At 46.4% G+C, this 22412-nt stretch overlaps 1 protein-coding gene across 8 annotated transcripts in view; it reads left to right on the top strand.

The window, feature by feature from the left end:
- The window catches only part of pde4dip (phosphodiesterase 4D interacting protein), a 71202-nt gene that overhangs the window by 28124 nt on the left and 20666 nt on the right, over positions 1-22412 (top strand). For 3 of the 8 annotated variants that reach the window (XM_055059222.1, XM_055059231.1, XM_055059240.1), the window contains 10 exons: positions 9599-9709; positions 11476-11552; positions 12527-12650; positions 12736-12890; positions 13002-13116; positions 20902-21039; positions 21156-21275; positions 21423-21500; positions 21799-22008; positions 22084-22242. In XM_055059222.1, coding sequence (XP_054915197.1) covers positions 9599-9709; positions 11476-11552; positions 12527-12650; positions 12736-12890; positions 13002-13116; positions 20902-21039; positions 21156-21275; positions 21423-21500; positions 21799-22008; positions 22084-22242 — 1287 coding nt within the window. Of the gene's footprint in view, positions 1-9598; positions 9710-11475; positions 11553-12526; positions 12651-12735; positions 12891-13001; positions 13117-15891; positions 17439-20901; positions 21040-21155; positions 21276-21422; positions 21501-21798; positions 22009-22083; positions 22243-22412 lie in introns of those variants that run through there. The other 5 variants (XM_055059205.1, XM_055059183.1, XM_055059190.1 and 2 more) reach the window with 5 other exon arrangements.

Here is a 22412-nt window from a genome sequence, read left to right as displayed (position 1 = left end):
TAGCTCTGGCACTGCAGCTCACACAAAGATTAACTTAGCAGGACGCTTTCCTGTCAGATCCGCACAAATCAAGTGTTTCCACGCCGAGCGCCAACAGGCAGCAAACACATGTCGGGCCTGAAGGATGTTTGACACTGTGGACACACGCTTTCTGCCAGTAATGATGCTGTCAGGCAGCCAGGAGCCGCCTGCGCTGCCGCCAGCCGCCACTAGGGGGCAGAGGTCAGCTCTGCTTCCTGGTTTGGAGTCGGGATGTCTTCAGGCTCCACAGAAACTTTGGATCAGCTCAGAGAAAGTTGCACAAGAATTTCCAGAAGCGTCAGAAAAGGACCTGCTGGGCTGCCTGCTGGGCTGCCTGACGGTAAATTAAATAAATTCAGTGAAAAACGATGAGAGACTTTCTAAAAAATTAGAGGTTTCTGCTCTGGTTTCTGTTCTGGTTTCAGGTTTGGAGAAAAAAAAGAAGCTGCAAAACTTTCAGATGAATATATTTGACCTCTTTAGTTTCTCCAAACAAACGGATCTAAATAGATCAGACTCTGAACTGAACAGGTTATTGGCTGAATGCAGCTCAACCCAGCATTAGTGGAAAACCTGCGTCACTGTGGCAACTTAACAAGGACGATATTTATCTGATGTCTTATAGTAAATAACTAATGTCTTCTGCCTCTGGTGGGTTTTATGTTTGTAAAGTTACAGCCAAAATTTACATCAATAATGTGATTTATTTACCCTGTTGCAGAGAAATTAAACTGATCCGGTTCTTAATGAAACAGATGATACAGCAAACACTGAACATTTAAACACAAACTGGCATCAAGACTCTTTTAAATACTAACTTTTTTATATCGATTAATTCTTGCTATTTATTCAGACACAAATATGGTTCATTAAAACATACACACAGTTTTTATTTGACATCTGCACAAAATGCAACATCAGAAGTTTCTATAGATTTGCCTTACTGACGTTTAATAGAACAATAAATGGGTTTTTTTTGTTTTTAGTAAAATATTGCTGGATATTTATAATCCTATTTATGAAGATAAAATGAAAAGAAAACATGTCAACATAAAACTACTTTCTGCCTAAAGAGTTCCCTTAAAGAAGAATAAATGCTCCATTAAAATTCTCATTACTGCCAAATTTGTTGCATTATTGAACTGCAACATTCTTCCAAGGACCACAAATGGCCCTCGGACCACACTTTGGACACCCTGGGTCTCAGTGTGTCATCCTGAAAGGTATTTGAACAGAATGATCTCCGAACCAGACGTGTTCCAGCTAATGGTTTTCATTAAAAATAATATTTTCTGAAGAAGAAAAACTGAAGTAATTCCTAAAATAAATCAGCCGAGTTTTTCTGTCCACCAAACGTCAGCAGGAAACAGTTTGCTTTACATTATAGTTTATTTATTGCACTTTCTGCTTGACTCAGTTTTAATTAGTTTTTACAGTTTGTTTGTTAATTTGTATTAGTTATAAAAATATTGAGTTTATTTTCTATTAGTTATAGTATTAGTTTTAGGTTTTTTATACTTTGCTTTATTTTGTATTATGTTACCAATTTTCTCCATTAATTTCCATTTTTATTCTGTTTTATTAGTTCCAGTTTTCATTATTTCATTAGTTGAAGCTGCAGTAACCCTGGTTCTGGTTCTGATGTCCCGGTGACCCGGTGGATCTGCGTCGGGAGCGGCCCGTCTCGCCGTCGCCCCCTGCTGGCCTTCCAGGCAGCCTCAGGGATAAACGACCCTTATGGTCTGAAACGGCTGAAATCTTCCGTATTCTCTGGTGAACTCCTCACATTTTTCTCATCACCACGAACAAAAGGTTTTTATTTCTGCAAGCAGACAAAAGCACAGATCCCATTCTGCTTCCTGGCGCCATCGTCCCTCTGACTTCCTCTGGTTTCACTTTATAGTTTTATGAATTTATTGGAAAACCAGAGAGTCAGCCTCAATGTTCTTTGTCGGATTTTGAAATTTTGTTTTCAAATGACAAAATCAAAGATGTAGAAAATTTGGTCCCAAAAATCTGAAAGAACTGGTGATAATCGGTCGGTTCTCATTGGCTGTCGCGTGACACAGACTCTGCTTCTGATTGGCTGATGGCATCCTGGAAACGATTGTTCTGCCATAACAAGTTCCTCTGACTAGGCTGGGTCAGCGAGTTACAAACAGTTCTTTGGTTCAGTTCTTTGGTTCAGTTGTTTGGTTCAGTTCTTTGGTTCAGTTCTTTGGTTCAGTTGTTTGGTTCAGTTCTCTGGTTCAGTTCTCTGGTTCAGTTCTTTGGTTCAGTTCTTTGGTTCAGTTGTTTGGTTCAGTTCTTTGGTTCAGTTCTCTGGTTCAGTTCTCTGGTTCAGTTCTTTGGTTCAGTTCTTTGGTTCAGTTGTTTGGTTCAGTTCTCTGGTTCAGTTCTCTGGTTCAGTTCTTTGGTTCAGTTCTTTGGTTCAGTTGTTTGGTTCTGTTCTCTGGTTCAGTGCTTTGGTTCAGTTCTTTGGTTCAGTTCTCTGGTTCAGTTCTTTGGTTCTGTTCTCTGCTTCAGTTCTTTGGTTCAGTTGTTTGGTTCAGTTGTTTGGTTCAGTTCTTTGGTTCGGTTCTTTGGTTCAGTTCTCTGGTTCAGTTCTTTGGTTCTGTTCTCTGGTTCAGTTCTTTGGTTCAGTTCTTTGGTTCAGTTCTCTGGTTCAGTTCTCTGGTTCAGTTCTCTGGTTCAGTTCTTTGGTTCAGTTGTTTGGTTCAGTTGTTTGGTTCAGTTCTTTGGTTCAGTTGTTTGGTTCAGTTGATGGGTTCAGTTCTCTGGTTCAGTTCTTTGGTTCAGTTCTTTGGTTCAGTTCTCTGGTTCAGTTCTTTGGTTCAGTTCTTTGGTTCAGTTCTCTGGTTCAGTTGTTTGGTTCTGTTCTTTGGTTCAGTTGTTTGGTTCAGTTGTTTGGTTCAGTTCTTTGGTTCGGTTCTTTGGTTCAGTTGTTTGGTTCAGTTGTTTGGTTCAGTTGATGGGTTCAGTTCTCTGGTTCAGTTCTTTGGTTCAGTTCTCTGGTTCAGTTCTTTGGTTCAGTTGTTTGGTTCAGTTGTTTGGTTCAGTTGATGGGTTCAGTTCTCTGGTTCAGTTCTTTGGTTCAGTTCTTTGGTTCAGTTCTCTGGTTCAGTTCTTTGGTTCAGTTCTCTGGTTCAGTTCTTTGGTTCTGTTCTCTGCTTCAGTTCTTTGGTTCAGTTGTTTGGTTCAGTTCTTTGGTTCGGTTCTTTGGTTCAGTTCTCTGGTTCAGTTCTTTGGTTCTGTTCTCTGGTTCAGTTCTTTGGTTCAGTTCTTTGGTTCAGTTCTCTGGTTCAGTTCTCTGGTTCAGTTCTCTGGTTCAGTTCTTTGGTTCAGTTCTTTGGTTCTGTTCTCTGGTTCAGTTCTTTGGTTCAGTTCTCTGGTTCAGTTCTTTGGTTCAGTTCTTTGGTTCTGTGCTCTGGTTCAGTTCTTTGGTTCAGTTCTTTGGTTCTGTTGTTTGGTTCAGTTCTCTGGTTCAGTTCTTTGGTTCAGTTCTTTGGTTCAGTTCTTTGGTTCAGTTCTTTGGTTCAGTTCTTTGGTTCAGTTCTCTGGTTCAGCTCTTTGGTTCAGTTCTTTGGTTCAGTACTTTGGTTCAGTTCTTTGGTTCAGTTGTTTGGTTCAGTTGTTTGGTTCAGTTCTCTGGTTCAGTTCTCTGGTTCAGTTCTCTGGTTCAGTTCTTTGGTTCAGTTGTTTGGTTCAGTTCTTTGGTTCAGTTCTTTGGTTCAGTTCTCTGGTTCAGCTCTTTGGTTCAGTTCTTTGGTTCAGTACTTTGGTTCAGTTCTTTGGTTCAGTTGTTTGGTTCAGTTGTTTGGTTCAGTTGTTTGGTTCAGTTCTTTGGTTCAGTTCTCTGGTTCAGTTCTCTGGTTCAGTTCTCTGGTTCAATTCTCTGGTTCAGTTCTTTGGTTCAGTTCTTTGGTTCAGTTCTTTGGTTCAGTTCTTTGGTTCAGTTCTCTGGTTCAGTTCTTTGGTTCAGTTCTTTGGTTCAGTTGTTTGGTTCAGTTCTCTGGTTCAGTTCTCTGGTTCAGTTCTTTGGTTCAGTTCTTTGGTTCAGTTGTTTGGTTCAGTTCTTTGGTTCAGTTCTCTGGTTCAGTTCTTTGGTTCAGTTCTTTGGTTCAGTTGTTTGGTTCAGTTCTTTGTTCAGTTCTCTGGTTCAGTTCTTTGGTTCTGTTCTCTGCTTCAGTTCTTTGGTTCAGTTCTTTGGTTCAGTTCTCTGGTTCAGTTCTTTGGTTCAGTTCTCTGGTTCAGTTCTTTGGTTCAGTTCTCTGGTTCAGTTCTTTGGTTCAGTTGTTTGGTTCAGTTGTTTGGTTCAGTTCTTTGGTTCAGTTCTCTGGTTCAGTTCTTTGGTTCAGTTGTTTGGTTCAGTTCTTTGGTTCAGTTCTTTGGTTCAGTTCTTTGGTTCAGTTCTCTGGTTCAGCTCTTTGGTTCAGTTCTTTGGTTCAGTACTTTGGTTCAGTTCTTGTTCAGTTGTTTGGTTTCAGTTGTTTGGTTCAGTTTGTTTGGTTCAGTTGTTTGGTTCAGTTCTCTGGTTCAGTTCTCTGGTTCAATTCTCTGGTTCAGTTCTTTGGTTCAGTTGTTTGGTTCAGTTCTTTGGTTCAGTTCTTTGGTTCAGTTCTTTGGTTCAGTTCTCTGGTTCAGTTGTTTGGTTCAGTTCTTTGGTTCAGTTCTCTGGTTCAGTTCTTTGGTTCTGTTCTCTGCTTCAGTTCTTTGGTTCAGTTCTTTGGTTCAGTTCTCTGTTTCAGTTCTTTGTTCAGTTCTCTGGTTCAGTTCTTTGGTTCAGTTCTTTGGTTCAGTTCTCTGGTTCAGTTTCTTTGGTTCAGTTCTCTGGTTCAGTTCTTTGGTTCTGTTCTCTGCTTCAGTTCTTGGTTCAGTTCTCTGGTTCAGTTCTTTGGTTCTGTTCTCTGCTTCAGTTCTTTTCAGTTGTTTGGTTCAGTTCTTTGGTTCAGTTCTCTGGTTCAGTTCTTTGGTTCAGTTCTCTGGTTCAGTTCTTTGGTTCAGTTCTCTGGTTCAGTTCTTTGGTTCAGTTCTCTGGTTCAGTTCTTTGGTTCTGTGCTCTGGTTCAGTTCTTTGGTTCAGTTGTTTGGTTCAGTTGTTTGGTTCAGTTCTTTGGTTCAGTTGTTTGGTTCAGTTGTTTGGTTCAGTTGTTTGGTTCAGTTGTTTGGTTCAGTTCTTTGGTTCAGTTCTCTGTTCAGTTCTTGGTTCAGTTGTTTGGTTCAGTTCTTTGGTTCAGTTCTCTGGTTCAGTTCTCTGGTTCAGTTCTTTGGTTCAGTTCTCTGGTTCAGTTCTTTGGTTCAGTTCTTTGGTTCTGTTGTTTGGTTCAGTTCTTTGGTTCAGTTCTTTGGTTCAGTTGTTTGTTCAGTTCTTTGGTTCAGTTCTTTGGTTCAGTTCTCTGGTTCAGTTCTTTGGTTCTGTTCTCTGGTTCAGTTCTCTGGTTCAGTTCTTTGGTTCAGTTCTTTGGTTCAGTTGTTTGGTTCAGTTCTTGGTTCAGTTCTTTGGTTCAGTTCTCTGGTTCAGTTCTTTGGTTCTGTTCTCTGGTTCAGTTCTCTGGTTCAGTTCTTTGGTTCAGTTCTTTGGTTCAGTTGTTTGGTTCAGTTCTTTGGTTCAGTTCTCTGGTTCAGTTCTTTGGTTCAGTTCTTTGGTTCAGTTCTTTGGTTCAGTTGTTTGGTTCAGTTCTTTGGTTCAGTTCTCTGGTTCAGTTCTTTGGTTCTGTTCTCTGCTTCAGTTCTTTGGTTCAGTTCTCTGGTTCAGTTCTTTGGTTCAGTTCTCTGGTTCAGTTCTTTGGTTCAGTTCTCTGGTTCAGTTCTTTGGTTCAGTTCTTTGGTTCAGTTGTTTGGTTCAGTTGTTTGGTTCAGTTCTTTGGTTCAGTTCTCTGGTTCAGTTCTTTGGTTCAGTTGTTTGGTTCAGTTCTTTGGTTCAGTTCTTTGGTTCAGTTCTCTGGTTTCAGCTCTTTGGTTCAGTTCTTTGGTTCAGTACTTTGGTTCAGTTGTTTTGGTTCAGTTGTTGGTTCAGTTGTTTGGTTCAGTTCTCTGGTTCAGTTCTCTGGTCAGTTCTCTGGTTCAGTTCTTTGGTTCAGTTGTTGTTCAGTTCTTTGGTCAGTTCTTTGGTTCAGTTCTTTGGTTCAGTTCTCTGGTTCAGTTGTTTGGTCAGTTCTTTGGTTAGTTCTATGGTTCAGTTCTTTGGTTCTGTTCTCTGCTTCAGTCTTTGGTTCAGTTCTTGGTTCAGTTCTCTGTTTCAGTTCTTTGGTTCAGTTCTCTGGTTCAGTTCTTTGGTTCAGTCTTTGGTTCAGTTCTTGGTTCAGTTCTCTGGTTCAGTTCTTTGGTTCAGTTCTCTGGTTCAGTTCTTTGGTTCTGTTCTCTGCTTCAGTTCTTTGGTTCAGTTCTCTGGTTCAGTTCTTTGGTTCTGTTCTCTGCTTCAGTTCTTTGGTTCAGTTGTTTGGTTCAGTTCTTTGGTTCAGTTCTCTGGTTCAGTTCTTTGGTTCAGTTCTCTGGTTCAGTTCTTTGGTTCAGTTCTCTGGTTCAGTTCTTTGGTTCAGTTCTCTGGTTCAGTTCTTTGGTTCTGTTCTCTGCTTCAGTTGTTTGGTTCAGTTGTTTGGTTCAGTTCTTTGGTTCAGTTCTTTGGTTCAGTTGTTTGGTTCAGTTGTTTGGTTCAGTTGTTTGGTTCAGTTGTTTGGTTCAGTTCTTTGGTTCAGTTCTCTGGTTCAGTTCTTTGGTTCAGTTGTTTGGTTCAGTTCTTTGGTTCAGTTCTCTGGTTCAGTTCTCTGGTTCAGTTCTTTGGTTCAGTTCTCTGGTTCAGTTCTTTGGTTCAGTTCTTGGTTCTGTTGTTTGGTTCAGTTCTTTGGTTCAGTTCTTTGGTTCAGTTGTTTGGTTCAGTTCTTTGGTTCAGTCTTTGGTTCAGTTCTCTGGTTCAGTTCTTTGGTTCTGTTCTCTGGTTCAGTTCTTTGGTTCAGTTCTTTGGTTCAGTTCTCTGGTTCAGTTCTTTGGTTCAGTTCTCTGGTTCAGTTCTTTGGTTCTGTTCTCTGCTTCAGTTCTTTGGTTCAGTTCTCTGGTTCAGTTCTTTGGTTCTGTTCTCTGCTTCAGTTCTTTGGTTCAGTTGTTTGGTTCAGTTCTCTGGTTCAGTCTTTGGTCTGTTCTCTGCTTCAGTTCTTTGGTTCAGTTGTTTGGTTCAGTTCTCTGGTTCAGTTCTTTGGTTCAGTTCTCTGGTTCAGTTCTTTGCTCAGTTCTCTGGTTCAGTTTTTTGGTTCTGTTCTCTGCTTTAGTTCTTTGGTTCAGTTGTTTGGTTCAGTTGTTTGGTTCAGTTGTTTGGTTCAGTTGTTTGGTTCAGTTGTTTGGTTCAGTTGTTTGGTTCAGTTCTTTGGTTCTGTTGTTGGTTCAGTTCTTTGGTTCAGTTCTTTGGTTCAGTTCTCTGGTTCAGTTCTTTGGCTCAGTTCTCTGGTTCAGTTTTTGGTTCTGTTCTCTGCTTTAGTTCTTTGGTTCCGTTGTTTGGTTCAGTTGTTTGGTTCAGTTGTTTGGTTCAGTTCTTTGGTTCAGTGTTTGGTTTCAGTTGTTTGGTTCAGTTCTTTGGTTCAGTTCTCTGGTTCAGTTCTTTGGTTCTGTTGTTTGGTTCAGTTCTTTGGTTCAGTTCTCTGGTTCAGTTCTTTGGTTCAGTTCTCTGGTTCAGTTCTTTGGTTCAGTTCTTTGGTTCAGTTCTCTGGTTCAGTTCTTTGGTTCAGTTGTTTGAGCGACAGCGCCACCTTCAGAAAGATCTGCTCTGTTTGTGGCAGATTGTATGAAAGTTCTGCTGTTAGCTAAAAGCTGCTAATTTAGATGGAAAATGGGTGAAATTCAGCAGAACTGCATCGTGTTTTTCAGTTTATTTGTGGACTGTCTTTAATGTGAAATTGTTAAATGAGGAAAGCAGCAGTGCAATCAGCGACACGTTGGGATGCCGCAGCTGTCTGTGAGGAAATTCAATCTGTTTTTATTTTTAGATCTCCTTATGGCTGAAGCCAAACAACTGCAGCAAGGCGCAGAAATTCTTCTGAAAGTGATCCTGCAGGTACTTGTGGTGATCTGCTTGAGAAGAATCAGTTCATAATTGAGGAGCAAAAGGAGAATAAGTTCTGATGAAAACATAAGAACTGGTGCGTTTGGGCGTTAATAAGTTGGGTTGCTGTTAATCAGACGTTCCTGCAGCTCTTAGCGCAGTTTGTTTGTTGGGCAGTTTGTTCGGGTTCCAGCCTGAAGATGTGGAGCTGAGCTCTGCATGCAGCTGCATCAGGCCTGCTGGAGCCACAGCGCCTCCCTGTGGCTGGATCATAACTGATTCCTTCATGCAGGGACGGGAGGAAAAAACCCAAACGCTGCCGAACTCACCTGAACGCCGGACGGGTCACACTGTCAGGTCGTCATCAGAGGTCAAAGGTCACAGCCTGTAGCTTCAATCAGTGTTTCTGCTGAACTGAAGCAAGAACAAAAATCCACATTTGATGTCAGTTTCTTGTGCTGAATGTAAATCATTTGGTTTATTTTATGAAATTAAATATTTACGTTTGTTTATCCACTAAATGTTTGCTACTAAAGTTGATTCTATTTTTAATATGAGTTTCATTTTGTTTACCTTTTGATCCTTATTGTCAGAACATTTTTCTGCTTTTGTTTTACAAATATTTACTTTGAATTAATTTATTATTTGCTTAAGTCTTTAACTGAAACATTCAATTGAACATTTTTAAATATAAAATTGTATTTTAGGAATCCCTCATATTTTTATGTTCTTTTGTACTTTTCCACTGTTTCATTTTTAGTTTTTAATGTTTGTAATTACTATTATTTATTCCTAAATAATAATAATGATTTATTTAGGCATATTTCAGCCAGATGTTGTTGGTTCTCTCCTCCATGACAGTGACTCTTTTTGCCAGTAGTAAACATAAATCTGCAGCAGTAGTTATATGTTGTGTATCAGGATTTAAACCATGTTGGTGGTTTGATACCGAACAGACTCCAGAGCTGCTTCAGTCGTTTATTGCGATGGGAGAACGTTTCCGTCTCTCGCTCTGGATGGCAGCTTGTGTCCATCAGGCTTTTCTGCCGTTATATTTCCGAACTGGAGGAAATATTCCCAGAGGGAGGCAGGATCTCCTGGAGATTCTCCCTGCGCTAAATGTTATGTAGTGTGGAGAAAACTCCGTTTCTAATCGTCGTTCATGTGGATTTCCCCAGTGATGGGAGATTCATGTAATTTGAAAGTCTTAAATGATTTGATCAGTTACTCAGGATGTTTTTCTGCTCTTCCGCCTCCTGTCAGCTGGACTCAGTCGGAGCTTCTGTTGGTTCTCGTCAGACGCTCTGCTCTTCATGTCTCTCTCTGGGGGTAAATCCAGCTCCCTGTTGCCCCGCCCAGCTGATCCTGCCCAGACTGTCTTAGCGTTAGCGATAGCTTCATTCGGCTGTGCTGCAGTTGCTCAGCTTGTGCTGCGTGTCTGCAGGACATTTCAGTAGTTTCTGTTGCGATGGGGTCTGTAGAGGCCCCCGCGCCGCCGCCGCCGCTCCTGGCTAACTCTGGTTTTCGTGGTTACCGCACCGTCTCGCAGCACCTCAACGACCTGAAGAAGGAGAACTTCAGCCTGAAGCTGCGGATCTACTTCCTGGAGGAGAAGATCCAGCAGAAGTTTGACCAGAGCGGCGACGGCGTCCACAGAGCGGTGAGTGGCACAACCCACAGAGACTCAGCAGACTTTAACTAGGACACCTGAGGGACCGGGTGACCTTTGATGATCTCCAGAGACATTTATTGATATCTTTCAAACCAAAGCTGTATTTATTTCAAACAACTAAAATATCAGAGGAAAAAATAAAAGTCACCAAGAAAAAAACAAGAAAGTTATAAAAATCAACTAAAACATGATTAAATCTTTCCTGTATTAATATCTTTGGTAAAACAGTAACATGAACAAAAAGTGTTGCTACATAATTAATTTATAAGCTGTTGAAATGATCAATAAACATGATATGTTTATTATTATTCAGCTCATTTTGGGTGATTTTGCTCTTTATTCTTGTTTTGCTTTTTGTTGAATGTAGATAAATTAATGGTTGTTGTTTAAATATGTTAAATATAGTTTTCTTGTTATGATCATGGATGTTTTACGACACCCTAAAACATTTCTGACTTTCAAAAGACAAAATCGTCGTTTCTTTGTAAGATACTGAAAATAATCATTTTATTTTGTGCATCTTCAGCCTGCAGCCCCCTGACCCACATTCTGCCCCTGCTCCATTTTTAGCCCTGCTCCGGATCAGAACCGGACACCTGGGTCTGTGTGTCAGTGGGTCAGCGACCCGCTGCACGTGAGCACAGCCTCCGGTCCGGTCCGGTTTGTTGCTGTAGACGGAGCTAAAAGTGGAGCCGCTGCTGGATGTTGTTACAGACGCAGCAGGTGGAGGAGCTAAGATTAGACCCAAACAAACCCAGAGGAGAGGACGCTGGTTCTGGTTCTGGTTCTGGTACCGGTTCTGGTCCTGGTCCCGGTTCTGGTTCTGCTGCTGGTCCTAGTCCTGGTTCTGGTTCTGGTCCCAGACCCGGTCCGGTTCTGGTTCTGGGTCTGGGTCTGGTTCTGGTCCTGGTCCTGGTTCTGGTCCCGGTTCTGGTTCTGGGTCTGGTTCTGGTTCTGGTTCTGGTTCTGGTTCTGGTTCTGGTACTGGTTCTGGTCCTGGTTTTGGTCCCGGTTCTGGTCCTGGTCCCGGTTCTGGTTCTGCTGCTGGTCCTAGTCCTGGTTCTGGTTCTGGTTCCAGTCCCAGACCCGGTCCGGTTCTGGTTCTGGGTCTGGGTCTGGTTCTGGTCCTGGTTCTGGTTCTGGTCCCGGTTCTGGTTCTGGGTCTGGTTCTGGTTCTGGTTCTGGTTCTGGTACCGGTTCTGGTCCTGGTTCTGGTCCCGGTTCTGGTCCTGGTCCCGGTCCCGGTTCTGGTTCTGCTGCTGGTCCTAGTCCTGGTTCTGGTTCTGGTTCCAGTCCCAGACCCGGTCCGGTTCTGGTTCTGGACGGCTCATGGTTCCTCCAGCCTGCAGAACGGCTGGAAATCGTAGAGCTGTATGTCAGATCTAACAGAAATAATTTCAAACGTTTGTTTTGCTGCTTTTCTTTGAAGATATTAGTGAAAGTTAATGTGAGTTAACCTCAAATCACCCAAATCCAGAACTGGTGTCAAATGTTTGTTCAGTAAAAATGTTGATTCTCATTTTAAAGATATTATTAAGAAAGTTTCCAGAGGTCATTAGAGCTCAACCAAAATATTGGTGTCCATCAACTCGCGGCCAAAATTTTGTCTGTGCTGCTTTTTCTTAAAACATATTGATGATGACCTCTGACCTCTGGAATCTGATCCAGAATCCAGGGAAAGAAACTCTGATCCTACAGGAAGTAAACAGGAAGTTGTCAGAAATTTGTTATTGTTCTTCCTGTTTGTCCTGCAGAACATCGAGCTGAAGGTGAAAGTTGAGAGTCTGAAGAAGGATCTGCAGGAGAAGCAGGAGCTTCTGGACCGGGCGCTGTGAGTAACGGGGCGCCGCTAGTAACGGGGCGCCGTGAGTAACGGGGCGCCGTGAGTAACGGGGCGCCGTGAGTAACGGGGCGCCGCTAGTAACGGGGCGCCGTGAGTAACGGGGCGCCGTGAGTAACGGGGCGCCGTGAGTAACGGGGCGCCGTGAGTAACGGGGCGCCGCGAGTAACGGGGCGCCGCGAGTAGCGGGGCGCCGTGAGTAACGGGGCGCCGTGAGTAACGGGGCGCCGTGAGTAACGGGGCGCCGTGAGTAACGGGGCGCCGTGAGTAACGGGGCGCCGCTAGTAGCGGGGCGCCGTGAGTAACGGGGCGCCGCTAGTAACGGGGCGCCGTGAGTAACGGGGCGCCGTGAGTAACGGGGCGCCGTGAGTAACGGGGCGCCGTGAGTAACGGGGCGGCGTGAGTAACGGGGCGCCGTGAGTAACGGGGCGCCGCGAGTAACGGGGCGCCGTGAGTAACGGGGCGCCGTGAGTAACGGGGCGCCGTGAGTAACGGGGCGCCGTGAGTAACGGGGCGCCGTGAGTAACGGGGCGCCGTGAGTAACGGGGCGCCGTGAGTAACGGGGCGCTGTGAGTAACGGGGCGCTGTGAGTAACGGGGCGCCGCTAGTAACGGGGCGCCGCGAGTAACGGGGCGCTGTGAGTAACGGGGCGCTGTGAGTAACGGGGCGCTGTAACGTAGCTGACTGCTGGATGCTCTTAAAGGGCCGGCGTCGGGTTCCTTCCTTCAGACCAGACTGAATGTTTGAACGTTTAAACTGTTAAACTGAAACTGACGAAACCTCAGCCTGCGTCACACATTTGGGTTTTTAGAGTCTCTTTTTTTACTTCCTGAAAAATCCATCTAAAAACAAAAAACATGTTTTTAGATTTTCTCCTTATAAATACCAGAGAGTCTTTGATGTTTAGGACCTGAAGTGTTTCTGCCGCTTGGCTTAACCAGCAGCTGATGTTCTGACCCGCTCAGAGCCACAGCCGAGGTCCTGTCCAATCAGAATGAAGCAGAGCTGCAGCGCCGCCTGGTGGGGCGGCAGGACGAGGTCAGACACATGCAGGAGATGCTGGAGGACAAAGTTCAGCTGCTGCAAAAGGTTCAGAGACTCTTCCTGATTGGCCCATCACCCAGAAACGCTCATCATAAACTGAACGCCTGATCGCTGTGGTTGTGTGGTCCAGGAGGCCGAGGCGGCCCGGAGCGAGGCCCGGCGCGCGGCGTCGCTGGCGGACGCCGAGGCCCGGCGCTGCCTGGCTCTGCAGAGGGAGATGCTGGAGAAGACGGAGGAACACGGAGACTCGGCTGGAGTCCAGACGAGTCGGACCGACGCAGACAGGTGACTGAGAACCTTTTCACTCTTCAGCATCAAGCGAACATAAGTTCACCACAGGCTGAAGGTCTGGTTCCTCCCTCACATCTCTGAGCTTCGCTCCGCTTCCTGTTTCAGGCTGCTGGAGGATTTGGAGCAGCAGAAACAGTCGCTAAGTCTCCAGGTCGAAGAGCTCCAGGTCAAAGTTCATGACCTTTCATCCTCGCTGGAGAACAGAGAACGAGACGCCGAGGTATTTTCAGCCCATCTGTCTTTTCCTGACGCCTTGAGCAAAAATAAAACTTCAGACTGAAGATTTGAAACTAATGCAAAATGAGAAAATATTTAATAAAGTCAGTAAATAATTAATCAGATTTTAATGTGAATCTTTATGGACTAAATGAGCCAGTTCAGTTCAGAGTGTTCATCTCCTGTCGCTGGGAGTGAAAGTAGCTTGTGCGTCAGATACACTGGTCTACCATAAACATGCAATTACAAAAGTTCCTACTGGAACTTTTATATAAAAATGTGTAATTAATCATACAAGAAAAGGTTTTCATGATTTATAATTAATTCTGTAATTAATTATAAATCCATATAACTAATTAATCAAAACTAATTAAACAAATAATTTTATTCTGCTGATTGAACAAGAAAAAACAGCTTTAAGCTTTTAATGTGCAGTGGATTTAATTATTCTGTAATTAATGTTAAGAATATTAAACAAACTTGATGTGTATTTTAAAAAATGTCTAGTTAAAGTTGAAACATATTTAATATTTATGTTTTTCTGTAATTTATTTAACATTTCTGGAGTTGGAGTTTGATTTCCTTCATGTTAACAACTGAAAGTAAAAACAAAATAAATGTTAAATTAGAAACATTTAAACCACCGGTTGTCTGAGGAGCTTCTACTGAAGTGATGGTGGAGTCCCACAGGGTCGTGTGTTCGGACCTCTGATCTTTTCTGTTTGTCTCGGTTGGACTTCATCAAAATGGCATCCAACATGGCCGCCAGATGTCCTCAAATATGTTTGATGAAACTAATAAGCTGCATCAGGGAAGCTAAAGTCAAAATGTTTCTGCCTGAAATCTTCCTGATCTTGAGCAAAATGTTTCCTCTAAAACCAGCTTCATAAAAATGTATTTACTGCTTTTACCACACTGAATAAAAACTCCAGAAAACTCCTATTATCTGTTTATTTTCAAATGAATTCCTGCTGTTTCATATTTTGTAGCGCCATCTGCTGGTGCACCAGGTTAATCTTTGCAGCAGACAGATATACTTTGTAAAGTTTATTCAGTTTCTATAAATGTTACATTAAAACTTTTGTTTGCAGTAAAACGTTTGCCAGTAAATTAGTTTGTAATCGCGATCCGCTGACCGTTCGCAACAATGAGCGTTTCCTGAGCAGCAGGCGGAGAAACCATGGCGACGGCTCGTCCGTCTCCGTCAGTCGGCCATGTTTGGCACTTCCCTCTGATTGGGATTAATTGATCTTTGATTGCGAGCCTCGTCCCAGACGATGGATGGTTGCCGTTGCGGCTGCAGACGGATGCGGATCCGGTCCAGGAAAACAAAGCCCACATGGCCGTAGATCTATCAACGTAGATGCTGCACGCTGTGACGGATGGAGACGTTTGGTTTATCTGTGCGGCGGAAACGGTCTTGGACCAGCTAATGGACGGGACGTCATGGAACGATTCTGTTGTGATATAAATGACCGAGTGTCACAGCAATAAGAGCCCCACAGAAACAGCTCTTTAAAAACATTCCCTCTTGCAACAGGTTGATTTAGGACACCAGGCTTTACCTCCAAGTTAATTGGTATTTATAGAAAATAAAAGCCAATAATGCTGAGAGTAAGGTCAGCTGTGAATGGATCATTGATTGGAATTTATTGTGACAAAATGATAAACGATGCGAGAAACTTCCTCTCTCACGGTCAATATGGCTCGATGGTCTGCAGGAAGCTTTTATGTGGAAACAAAAATCCAAAACCGTTCAAAATTATTAATATCTATAAAAATAGAATAAAAGAAGAGCTTTAGGGAGCACTACCATGGGAACAATGTGGGATATTTTTTACTAATAGTACCTGAAACTGACTTGAAATCCCAGAGGAACTGAAAAGGAGGCTCAACGGCTGCAGGGCAGAGAGAAACAGGAAGTTCGAAGCGTCTCTTCCTTCCATCATGACGGAAATAGAAGATCTTTGGCAAACAAAATGGATGAACTTCAGGCCCAAAAGAACAACCCAGCCAGAGTTTTGGGGCTCAGATCCCCTACTTCAACGTCTCTGTCCATAAAACCAGACACATTTAAAGAGAAGCAGCAAAAGCAAAGGAGGTGGATTAGCAGCAATGACGTCATCCAGGAAGTGTTGCTGTGGAGTAATGGATGTTAGCGTGTCAAAACGGTCAGGAGACTAACACAAAGCCACAGAGGCCTGGTCAGAAACGTTGGTAGACTGACTGCTTCTGCATGTTGTTTCTTCCCATCTTTTCGCCAGAATTTAATTCTGTGTGGATGAATAAAGTAGCTTTAAATTTGATGTGACCAGAGACAGACTCCGTCCATCACTGGTCCCAGTCTGTCTCTGCTGGGGAAACTTTCCTTTCCCAGTGAAACACTCCAGCTTATTTTGAGGCGTACTGTCCCTTTAAGACAACGAGGCGAAAGCTGGAAGCTCTTCTCCAGAACCGCAGCAGGATATTCTGTCCTCCAAAACCTAGTCCAGTCCAACCTGCATCAGAAAAATGTTTTTATGAGGATTTTTATTTCCAGACTCTATCATCAGTTGCCACTGGTAACCAAATGCTCTCAGGAAACGTTTTATTTTCCAGGAGGAAGTGATTAATTTCTGGAGGAAATGTGACGTTTCCTGGTTGTAGGCAGGCAGTGAGGTGGAGACCAGGCAGAGGAGCCGCTCTTCCTGTCAGTACCATTCAATTTCAAGAGGTCTCACTCCTCCACAAATCCCAGAGCAGAAAATAAACAGCATTCCGCTTTTTGATTCAGTAGATTGAATATATAGTTGAGTTTCTCCATTTCTCTAAATTCATCAAAATAAATGTTAAAAGCTGCATTCTACGCCCTGGCCACACGGTGGCGCCACGGTCGCAGTACAGCCGTTCATCAGGGATTTTTGTAGTTTTTGGAGTGAAGCATCTTCCTTCGTACATATGGTCTTTGGTTGCGGAGTGACGCATCCTGTCAGACATAGAGGATCTTTGTGAGAAAGCAGCGGTTCCGGCTGGTTCTGCCGTTAACTGAGCTCGGAACCAGAACCGGGACCGTTACAGATTCTGACCCTGGAGAAGGAAACCCGGGACTTAAAGGAGCCGCGCTTTCATTTCCCGGAAAAAAATCCGAGCCCAATCTGCGTGATTCACGACCCGCCGGCGGGATTTGCGCCACAGCCTCTTCTGTGTGCATCACCATCAGCCTGCGGGACTCTGCGGATCATTGAGGATTTAAATCAGATTTAAGTGAGACCAGCCGTGACCTCTGACCCCTGCGGGATGCTGGACGCGGTGAGGATGAAGGAGGCCTGCCGAATCTGCGCCCGGGAACTGTGCGGGAACCAGCGGCGCTGGATCTTCCACCCCGCAGCCAAGCTGAGCCTGCAGGTGCTGCTGGCCCACGCCCTGGGCCGCGGGCTGGACCGGGACGGCCGCGGGGAGTTCGCCTGCTCCAAGTGCGCCTTCATGCTGGAGCGCATGTTCCGGTTCGACACGGTGGTGGCCCGGGTGGAGGCGCTGTCCCTGGAGCGCCTGCAGCGGCTGCTGCTGGAGAAGGAGCGGCTGCGGCTCTGCATCGCGGGGCTGTACCGCAGGAGCAACCCGGGGGAGGCCGGCGGGGAGGACGCGGACCTGCACGGCAGCTACTCGGACCTGATCCGGGACGACCTGGTGTTCTCGGGGTTCGAGTCCTGGGCGGATCGGGAGGATGCGGTTCCGGACCCGCCGCTCCACCACTGCGGCGGCGCGGAGGCCAGCCAGAAGCCCCGCAGGTGCCGCGGCTGCGCGGCGCTTCGGGTCGCGGACTCGGACTACGAGGCGGTCTGCAAGGTTCCGAGGAGGTTCGGGCGCAGAAGCACCTCCTGCGGGCCGTCGACCCGCTGCTCCGCCTCCGCTCTGGGGGTGGAGGACCTGAGCAGAACCTCCGAGGCAACACCTGTCCCGATGGATGTTCCTGCAGCGGAAGCGGACAGACGCAACCACAGCCCCGCATCCTCCGTGGAGTCTCTGGAGCTCCACAGAACCAAGAAGGACCCGAACCGGAACCCGGAGGAGGCGGGCCGGTTCTGGAGAAAACCCCAGGCTGGGAGCTCCCTGTCCGGGGCGGAGCTGCTGCTGGGCCTCCTGCGGGGCTGGGAGTACCAGCCGGTGACCCCGCCCAGGGGCAGCAAGCTCCCGGTTCTGGTCAAAGGCAAACTGGACCCGAGCCAGTCCTCCCACCCGGCCGTCCCAGAGGTGGTGGTGCTCTGTCCAGAGGAGGAGCTGCAGGACGAGCTGGAGGAGCTGGAGGAGCAGTGGCTGGATGATTACCTCCCGTGTCGCCTCCAGCAGGTAGATGGAGATCCGAGGTCTCCGTCAGGCCTCCATCAGGCCTCCATCAGGCCTCCATCAGGCCTCCATCAGGCCTCCATCAGGTCTCCATCAGGTCTCCATCAGGCCTCCATCAGGCCTCCATCAGGTCTCCATCAGGCCTCCATCAGGCCTCCATCAGGCCTCCATCAGGTCTCCATCAGAGCCCAGCGTCACAGTGGTGGGACTAGTGGCCATGCGCCATAGGTGCACCACCTGCAGGGGGCGCCACATGTTGGGGACCTGAGAGTTTCCAGTTAGCATTTTCTGGATTTAACATTATTATAACATGGTTGACAAAAATAGCAGCACAGGTTTTTATAAAATGTTCTGATATCGCTGCAAAATATTTTGATAACATTTCATGACGTCGCCCATCTTTAATCATGACTCAGCAAATTTTTGTCAAATGGGCAAAAAAATTTAAATAAACAAATTTATAAACTATTTATAGTTCTTATCTCCAGTTATAAGTGCTGAATTTCAAGATGCTTCCTAATATTTAACTATCTTAAATAAATTAAATAAACTTACTAATTTGGGTTCAGCAAAGTCGGCTTTTCAGTAAAAGTCTCTGGATAAAACAATTAATATTTTCTTTTTATCATTTTCAATTGTAAGAAAATCATCTCTAATAAATTTTATAAAGTAAATCTGCATCAACCACCTTTAATGGACGGGATAAATTTATATCCGTTTCAAACTTCAATCAGCCTGAGGGCCACAAACGGCCCCCGGGCCGCAGGTTGGACATCCCTGTTGCTCCTCCGTTACCACAACATCCGTATCCGAGCAACTGCTGCGTCGCCTTGGCAACAGTCTCCACGCGCGGCTTCATAACTCCCGTTGTGATGCAAATGACGCACCAGTACAGCTCCCAGTTCACCCAGTACAGCTCCCAGTTCACCCAGTACAGCTCCCAGTTCACCCAGTACAGCTCCCAGTTCACCCAGTACAGCTCCCAGTTCACCCAGCAGAGCTCCCAGTTCACCCAGTACAGCTCCCAGTTCACCCAGTACAGCTCCCAGTTCACCCAGTACAGCTCCCAGTTCACCCAGCAGAGCTCCCAGTTCACCCAGTACAGCTCCCAGTTCACCCAGTACAGCTCCCAGTTCACCCAGCAGAGCTCCCAGTTCACCCAGTAGAGCTCCCAGTTCACCCAGTAGAGCTCCCAGTTCACCCAGTAGAGCTCCCAGTTCACCCAGCAGAGCTCCCAGTTCACCCAGTACAGCTCCCAGTTCACCCAGCGGAGCTCCCAGTTCACCCAGTACAGCTCCCAGTTCACCCAGTACAGCTCCCAGTTCACCCAGCAGAGCTCCCAGTTCACCCAGTACAGCTCCCAGTTCACCCAGTACAGCTCCCAGTTCACCCAGTACAGCTCCCAGTTCACCCAGTACAGCTCCCAGTTCACCCAGTACAGCTCCCAGTTCACCCAGTACAGCTCCCAGTTCACCCAGCAGAGCTCCCAGTTCACCCAGTACAGCTCCCAGTTCACCCAGTACAGCTCCCAGTTCACCCAGCAGAGCTCCCAGTTCACCCAGTACAGCTCCCAGTTCACCCAGCAGAGCTCCCAGTTCACCCAGTACAGCTCCCAGTTCACCCAGTACAGCTCCCAGTTCACCCAGCAGAGCTCCCAGTTCACCCAGTACAGCTCCCAGTTCACCCAGTACAGCTCCCAGTTCACCCAGCAGAGCTCCCAGTTCACCCAGTACAGCTCCCAGTTCACCCAGTACAGCTCCCAGTTCACCCAGCAGAGCTCCCAGTTCACCCAGTACAGCTCCCAGTTCACCCAGTACAGCTCCCAGTTCACCCAGTACAGCTCCCAGTTCACCCAGCAGAGCTCCCAGTTCACCCAGTACAGCTCCCAGTTCACCCAGCAGAGCTCCCAGTTCACCCAGCAGAGCTCCCAGTTCACCCAGTAGAGCTCCCAGTTCACCCAGCGGAGCGAGGAATCGTCTCTAACGGTTGAAGGCGACCGCTGCTGGTCTCAAACCAGTTTCAGTCAGAACCCAACCAGTGAGGATCCAGAACCAGATTCCACTAAATTCTCACCATTTGCTGCCCAAAAAAAAAAATCAGCAAATTTCTGCTGAACAACAAACAACCAGAAACTTTTAATGTAAAACATCAGATTTTATTTTTGTCGGATCATAAATTAAAAACCTCAAATTGTTTTTACACAATTTACTTGTGAAACAAAGTAAAAGCATTTTAAAAAGTTTGATTTTTCAGAAGGAAACAAAAATATTTTTCACATTTTCTGAGCAATAAAAACATTACAAACTTTTCTGTATTCAGCTCCATTTGATCAGCTTCTTGTTTTCAACCGAAAGCAGAATCCTAACAGCAGGAAGTTACAGAAACCACTTCCTGCAATGACATCACAGTCGACTTTCACTTCGTCCAGCAGCAGCGGCGGCAGTAGCTGCAGCTGCAGCGCTGCTTCGCCACGTTTAATTTCACTGTTGGCTTGAGAAACGTTCGGTCAGCTGCAGCTCTTCTGCTTCCTGCATCGGTTTTTATCAAATGTTCTGATGTCGCTGCAAAAACGACCAACGAGATTCAGCCAGAAAAACTGAGCTGAAACGTTTCTGGGATTTTAACAGATTTCTGTTCCTCATGTTCATGTTATTCCTGCTTCCTGATGCGTTTCCTGCTTCCTGATGCATTTCCTGATGTGTTTCCTGTTTCCTGATGCGTTTCCTGTTTCCTGATGCGTTTCCTGTTTCCTGATGCGTTTCCTGCTTCCTGATGTGTTTCCTGATGCGTTTCCTGTTTCCTGATGCGTTTCCTGTTTCCTGATGCGTTTCCTGATGTGTTTCCTGTTTCCTGATGCGTTTCCTGTTTCCTGATGCGTTTCCTGCTTCCTGATGCGTTTCCTGATGCGTTTCCTGTTTCCTGATGCGTTTCCTGTTTCCTGATGCGTTTCCTGATGTGTTTCCTGTTTCCTGATGCGTTTCCTGCTTCCTGATGCGTTTCCTGATGCGTTTCCTGTTTCCTGATGCGTTTCCTGTTTCCTGATGCGTTTCCTGATGTGTTTCCTGTTTCCTGATGCGTTTCCTGTTTCCTGATGCGTTTCCTGCTTCCTGATGCGTTTCCTGATGCGTTTCCTGTTTCCTGATGCGTTTCCTGTTTCCTGATGCGTTTCCTGATGTGTTTCCTGTTTCCTGATGCGTTTCCTGCTTCCTGATGCGTTTCCTGTTTCCTGATGCGTTTCCTGTTTCCTGATGCATTTCCTGATGTGTTTCCTGTTTCCTGATGTGTTTCCTGTTTCCTGATGTGTTTCCTGTTTCCTGATGCGTTTCCTGTTTCCTGATGTGTTTCCTGATGTATTTCCTGATGCGTTTCCTGATGCGTTTCCTGATGTGTTTCCTGTTTCCTGATGTGTTTCCTGTTTCCTGATGTGTTTCCTGTTTCCTGATGCGTTTCCTGATGTGTTTCCCAGCGGCTGGTCGGCGAGCAGCAGGACCAGCTCAGTCGGTACCACAGTGCTGCGGGTCTGTGCGTGGGAGAGCTGCAGCAGGCCCAGAACCAGGTCCGATCGCTGCAGGTCAACATCAGAGAGAGCGAGGCTCGGAACCAGGTACCAGACCCGGCTCCCGGGTTCCAGACCCGGCTCCCGGGTTCCAGACCCGGCTCCCGGGTCCCAGACCCGGCTCCCGGGTCCGACATGCTGAGGATGTTCTGTCTGGTCTGCAGAAGCTGCAGGAGCGTCTGGCTGCCATGGAGCTGCAGCTGCGCTCGGCGCAGGATGAGGCGCAGCAGCAGGAGAGACTCATCCAGAACCTGATGGACGGCGCCGTGTCCAAGGAGACGGAGGTGAGACTGGAGCAGACTCAATCTGCTTCCTGTGGAAATGTTAGTTTGTTGAGTCCTGATTGGACAGTGGAGCTGTTGTTGCGATGGGCCTGGGGGTTTCCTGCGCTGAGCGAACAGCAGCTGCAGCTCCAGGTTTACTTGTTGCAGGTTTGTGATCTGAACCGAGCCGTGGACCATCAGAACCAGACGCTGTGTTCCCTCAGGGAGGCGGCGAACCGCCGCCAGGTGTGTTACTGTCACTAAACTCACCAACACACACAGCAAATTTCATACAAACACGCTTTGATAGCATATGCAGCCGCTCCAAGTGGGCGGGGCTTGTTGGCGACGTCTCCTCTGATTGGCTGACAGGTGATGAGTTCTAGCGCCATCATGGCTGCATCTCATGTTTCCTTCAGTGAAATATTTACGGTCAGAATCGGGAGCAGAAACATTTGGTATCATTTTCAGGTTCTGCAGAGTTTATTGTTAGACGTTAGCAGACATGCAGCTAACTGACTCGTCGCCCCTCCCCAACCTGTAGCTGTCCAGTACCGAGGCGGCTCCGGGTCAGGGCGAGGTTCTGGCCCTGCAGGCGGCGCTGTTCCAGGCTCAGCTGGAGCTGCAGGCGGCCCAGCGCGCTCAGCGCCGGGCGGACCGCGCTCAGGAGGACCAGAACCGGGCCCTGGAGAGGCTGGAGAGAGACCTGCAGGGGGCGCTGCAGCACCGCAGGGACACGGAGCGACACAATCGGGTCAGCAGGCCCGCCGACTGACCCGGCCGGACGCCGGCGCCTGCAGCAGAGGTTCTGATGGGTTTCTGTGTCCAGGAGCTGCAGCTGATTCTGCAGGCGGTCCGGTCCGACCTGCAGGCGAGGGAGGAGCAGCTGAGCGAGGGCGAGCAAGAGAGGCGGAGGGAGAGGGAGGAGAGAGAGCGCAGCATGGCGGAGCTGAGGGCCGACCTGCAGCTGAAGGAGCAGCTGCTTCAGGTCAGAGGTCAAAAGTGCAGCAGCTCATTTTAATGTTGGAACAAAATTCTAGATTTAGGATTTATGTTCCGTGTAATTATTAAAATATGAATAATTCCTTGTAATTTTTTTTTTTTTGCTTTCAAATTTTGAAATTTAATGAACAAATATGAATTTTCTCTTCATTCTAT

This window comes from Poeciliopsis prolifica, unplaced genomic scaffold, assembly GCF_027474105.1.
Source record: "Poeciliopsis prolifica strain line A6 unplaced genomic scaffold, Auburn_PproV2 SCAFFOLD002, whole genome shotgun sequence".
NCBI lineage: Eukaryota > Metazoa > Chordata > Actinopteri > Cyprinodontiformes > Poeciliidae > Poeciliopsis > Poeciliopsis prolifica.
The sequence above is the reverse complement of the archived record's forward strand: the minus strand, read 5'-3'. Positions and strand labels throughout refer to the sequence as shown.